Source organism: Anarrhichthys ocellatus, unplaced genomic scaffold (assembly GCF_004355925.1).
Source record: "Anarrhichthys ocellatus isolate YVR2014 unplaced genomic scaffold, GSC_Weel_1.0 scaffold67, whole genome shotgun sequence".
Classification (NCBI taxonomy): Eukaryota; Metazoa; Chordata; class Actinopteri; order Perciformes; family Anarhichadidae; genus Anarrhichthys; species Anarrhichthys ocellatus.
In genome coordinates, this window is record NW_022280097.1 from 40327 (window position 1) to 45445 (window position 5119).

General features: G+C 39.5%; 1 protein-coding gene across 1 annotated transcript in view; it reads left to right on the plus strand.

Annotated features, from left to right (window-relative positions):
* The window catches only part of LOC116397462 (nardilysin-like), a 22929-nt gene that overhangs the window by 9967 nt on the left and 7843 nt on the right, over positions 1–5119 (plus strand). Inside the window, exons 6-16 of the mRNA XM_031872897.1 lie at positions 85–158; positions 373–468; positions 765–887; positions 1434–1491; positions 1844–1917; positions 2227–2296; positions 2717–2794; positions 2927–3047; positions 3438–3496; positions 4185–4239; positions 4795–4899. Coding sequence (XP_031728757.1) covers positions 85–158; positions 373–468; positions 765–887; positions 1434–1491; positions 1844–1917; positions 2227–2296; positions 2717–2794; positions 2927–3047; positions 3438–3496; positions 4185–4239; positions 4795–4899 — 913 coding nt within the window. The remainder of the gene's footprint in view (positions 1–84; positions 159–372; positions 469–764; positions 888–1433; positions 1492–1843; positions 1918–2226; positions 2297–2716; positions 2795–2926; positions 3048–3437; positions 3497–4184; positions 4240–4794; positions 4900–5119) is intronic.

Here is a 5119-nt window from a genome sequence, read left to right on the forward strand (position 1 = left end):
TTTATATAAATATATATATATATTTTTATCTTTTGTTATATAAACACATATATATATATATATATATATATATTTGTGTTCCAGGTGGGCTCAGTTCTTCATCTGTCCTCTGATGATAGAAGATGCCATCGATAGAGAGGTGGAGGCTGTGGACAGTGGTGAGTGATACACATTACACATCGTCAAACTGTTTCTGTAATCGGATGCATCTTAAACTTCCTTTTAATCTGCTTTAGGAAATGTTTTCACAAATGTTGCTGCTCATGTTCTGTTCTGAACCCGGTCTATACCTGATATACTGACCTTTCAGCTTAAGTCACACTTCATATCTTTTTTCTTCTTTCCTTCTCTCTTTTCTGATTTCCTGTTCAGAGTACCAGTTAGCGAGGCCGTCTGACTCTCATCGTAAGGAGATGCTGTTTGGAAGTCTGGCTAAACCAGGACACCCTATGGGAAAATTCTGCTGGGGTAAGAACAGCACACAGCTGTTGTGCCTTTTACACTCAATCCTTGCAACTTTTCTGTCCTTTCAATAATGAAAAAAGCTTTTAGAAATGCTAGGTTTTAAATGGTCTTGAATACAAATACTTTTAAAGTCAGTTTTACAAGTCATCAATATGCCGTACGTTTCTACTTTTTCCAGAAATGGAAATGTCACGTATTTCAGTCTAAATTCATTTTTTGAGGTTTTAAAAAGTCCTATTTCTAAGTTGATAAACTTGTGGTTCGATGTCACCTCACTATTGAACATCTGTTCCTGTCAGGTAACGCTCAGACATTAAAGCACGATCCCAAAGAGAAGCAGATCAACACCTACCAGCGGCTCAGAGACTTCTGGAGGAGATATTACTCGGCTCATTACATGACGCTCACCGTTCAGTCCAAAGGTACTTACACAAACTCTCCAGAGATGTCTGCATTGTCTTTTTACTGATTTTGCAGCTTGTTTTAGTATTTAAAAGACTAAAAGCCCTCAGCTGGTCTGTGAGGCTGTAATGCTTGGGGGTCGGGGCAGTTGATTGTAAGGCACTTAACACCAAGAGGGCGAGAAGACACTCGCAATGAAAAAAAATCAGGAAGAAAGTAGTTTGCTGGAAATGTTTTAATGTCCAACCAACAGCCAGCACTTATGAAAACCCCTGCAGTATATTACTGCAACATGCTAATATCAACATCCAGCTTAAAGAGTAACTTAACAGCAGGTCTGTAACCACACCCAAATGTGATGTCATCACGTACTGACGCACCCTGAAGAGCACTTCTACATCACTGCACCGCTGGACGTCAGAAAAAACAAGGTTTACAGCTACTGCTAGGATGCTCCTTAATCGACGGCTAACTTTAGCGTGCTATGCTACCTGTAAGCAGCTGTTGGTATGATTGTGAAGCTCGGTGAGATGTTGTGCTCTCTGACTGTGCTTTTTGTTGATTAGAGACTCTGGACACTCTGGAGCAGTGGGTAAAAGAGATCTTCATCAAAGTTCCCAACAAGTAAGACACAATTTTCAACCTAATCAAAATATTATAGGGCTCAGACGGCGAAGGTCTCTGGTCCCTTGCTCAAAAGTAGAGTGCATCTACGGTCTTATACACACTGTACACATATAACCAACCCTCAATGACCCAAAATATTCTGATCATACATTATTGTATAATATAAACCATCATTAACCTTCTGGTTTCTTTAGGGTTCTGTCCTAAGGAGACAATCTTAAAACTATCCAATCTATGTTATTATATTAACATTCTCAACATCAGTACATATGTGTCACACAATAATGACAATAACACAAAGACAGGTTTGTGTAGTAACATCTTTTTATTATTGTTTGTGGGTTTTTAGCGATGAACCTCGAGCCGACTTCTCTCACCTCCTGCAGCCGTTTGACACGCCGGCCTTCAACAAACTCTACAGAGGTCAGATAGTAATGGTAATATTAGTTGTAGTAGTACTAGCAGGATATTTTTTTCTTCTCATCTTTCACTCTTAAGTACTACACAGTAATGTTTACTTGTATTTATATGTTTCTCATCTTATTTCATGTAGTAGTTATACTGTTAACATTTCTACATTGCATGAATAATGTTAATAATTGGAGAAATCTAACCTTATAATCGTGAGTTTATGTAATTAATATTATGGGTCTATGATGTGATTATCAAAAGGATTTTTAGGTCTAATTTCAACAGTACACACATACTAACACATGAGCATGTTTATTGCAGTCATCCCTGTGAGGAAGGTTCATGCTCTGACCATCAGCTGGGCCGTACCGCCGCAGGGGAAACACTACAGGTGAGTCAGCCTCCAATACCCCCCCCCCCCCCCCCCTCCCCCTCCCCTCCCCTTTCCAGGTAAGGCAACAGGTAATCCCAGCAATGTAAATTCCCCATTGTTTGTTGGTCGTGGTGAAAAGGTGCTGTCCGCAACAATCTAATGTTCAATGTACGGTGGGACTCACTTCGGTGGTGCGCATGTTGTGAAAAATAGCGGATAAAAACAAGAAAAAGAGCAACGTTGGGGAGGAGCTCGAGACACAGCAGGTGTCCACTGCGCGATCTTGGATACTCAAATTTTGGGAACATTGTGAGAAAATACTCACCTGGCCATGTACTGCACTCACGAGACGGATGAATCACAGTCCAGCTGATCTACAGATGAGTCAAACTGTTGCCTGCACTCATTTCACAGAATGTGTGTCTTTTTTTTTGCCAGAGTGAAGCCTCTTCACTACATCTCCTGGCTGATCGGACACGAAGGAACCGGCAGCATCCTGTCTCTGCTCAGGAAGAAGTGAGTCATGAAGAAATGAACTGATTGTAAACTGGCAATAAATGTTAAGTTAGTGCAAAGGACTTATAGTGTGTGCGTGTGCGTGTGCGTGCGTGCGTGCGTGCGTGCGTGCGTGTGTGCGTGTGTTTTCAGGTGCTGGGCTCTGGCTCTGTTTGGAGGAAACAGTGAGACGGGTTTCGACCAGAACACCACCTACTCGATCTTCTCCATCTCAATCACCCTGACTAACCAGGGCTACCAGAACTTCTACCAGGTTAACACACGCACACCAAAACACACAGCCATGTTTATCTGTCTATACTTGTGAGGACCCTTAACCTAAACCTGATTCTAACCTTAAAAGTGTTTAACATTCAAACAATCTTGTGATGTAGTGAGGACAAGCCAAAATACACGAGTATAAACCTGAAATTGGTCCTCACAAAGACACACACACACACACGCATAAAGGGAATTGACAGTGGTTTTAACTCTCTTTTTTTGTACGTAGAGACCACGTCTATGTCAGGAATTAAATGTATTTCTCTTAAACTGATGCTGATGGTGCTGCTGACTTTCACTCAACTGTTTAAATAGTCACCAAAAAAAGAATAATAAGAGAGTTGTTTTATTTCTAAATGCTTCATGATTTGTCTCTGTGCAGGTGGTCCATTTTGTGTTCCAGTACTTGAAAATGCTTCAGACTCTCGGCCCGCAGCAGAGGTCAGGCTCCTCACAAACACACTTATTTTGGGTACTATGATGCACCGTTGTAGTAAAGGTTTTTCCCTCATTCTGCCGCACAGGCACATGTGTGAACCCCCGATTTAAACTGTTTACATGAGGTTTTTAGTATATGTTGATGTTTTATTTCCTGTTAATCCCTGAACTAGAAAAAGGAGACTGGAATTTTAGGATTCCAGAAGTAAATATGAGATTTTTACATAAATTAATTATATGTATATTTTATTAGAGTAAAAAAATATTAAATAATCTAGCTTGCCTTCATTTGCAGGCCTTTTAAATTAGCAAATTTAAACAAATCTAAATTAAATAGCCACATTTTTGCTTGTGTGAACAGCAGATTATTTTAGGGTGTTTCCGAGACAATTTATGAAACATTAATTCTCTTAAATCATCGTCATTTCTACAGCACAAAATAAATTGAGACTCTCTTTTCACTTCAAATGGGAAGTCTTAAATGTATCACGCGACATAAATTCAGTGGGGTGCACTTACGTTATTTAAAAAATACTATTTCTGAGGATGGCAACATAAAAATTGCTCTTTTAAGTTGTCAAGTATCTGTAGAACGCCAACAATAACCATATTATGTGCACATAGACACACAGGTATCTGTGTCTTGTAGCTCTATATGTTTCATATTTCAGCAAACTGTTTTTTCTTTTAGGATCTATGAGGAAATTCAGAAAATTGAAGCCAACGAGTTCCACTATCAGGAGCAGGTACTGCAGCACAGACGTACTGTAAAAACACAACCTCTGTTGGTAAATGAGTGTTTACAACCAAATAACGACACACCGTTCAGTCAGCAGGTGACTAACAATCAGACGCTGTTGTGTTGGCAAATTAATCATCTTTGTTCTGATGAGTCTGAAGAAGGAGCTTCTGAGGAAATACTCATCAGTTGTGATTGTTAAAGCTTCAATAATTATAATAATGACAATGATTGAAATGATAGAGTTTAAATAAACGAGATGAGCCTGTCCATCATCACTAATAATCGAGTGTGCGTGTAGCATGGATGTTTTCTCTCTACTAAATATATTTAAGTTAGAAATTCTATTACAAAGCCAATTAATTGGGTTCAAATTGAACCGAAACAGATCCAATATAAAATGTCTGACACATCTTGAAGCATTTATGAAGGCAACAAAGGCATGAAAACTCATGAAAGTAATGAAGAGTTAAAGAGAACATTGATGTGTGTCTTGAAGTAAATGTAAATATCTGATTATTATTATTGTGATGTTTGTCTCTGCCGCTGTCTGGACCGACAGACGGATCCCATCGAGTTTGTGGAGAACATCTGTGAGAACATGCAGCTGTTTCCCAAAGAGGACTTCCTGACCGGAGACCTGCTCATGTTTGACTTTGACCCGCAGGTAAGCAGGACCGCAAAACCGCAAGACCCTGATCTGATCCAGAATCAGTACGAGTCCTAGGAATCTGAGTTGTTCAGAGGAGAAATGTAAATTTGGCTAAAATATAAGTAGTAATAATAATCATAGATTACTACGTGCTGGCCAGGTGTCGACATATATTCAGTAAATATAACTGTGTGTGTGTGTGTGTGTGTGTGTGTGTGTGTGTGTGTGTGTGTGT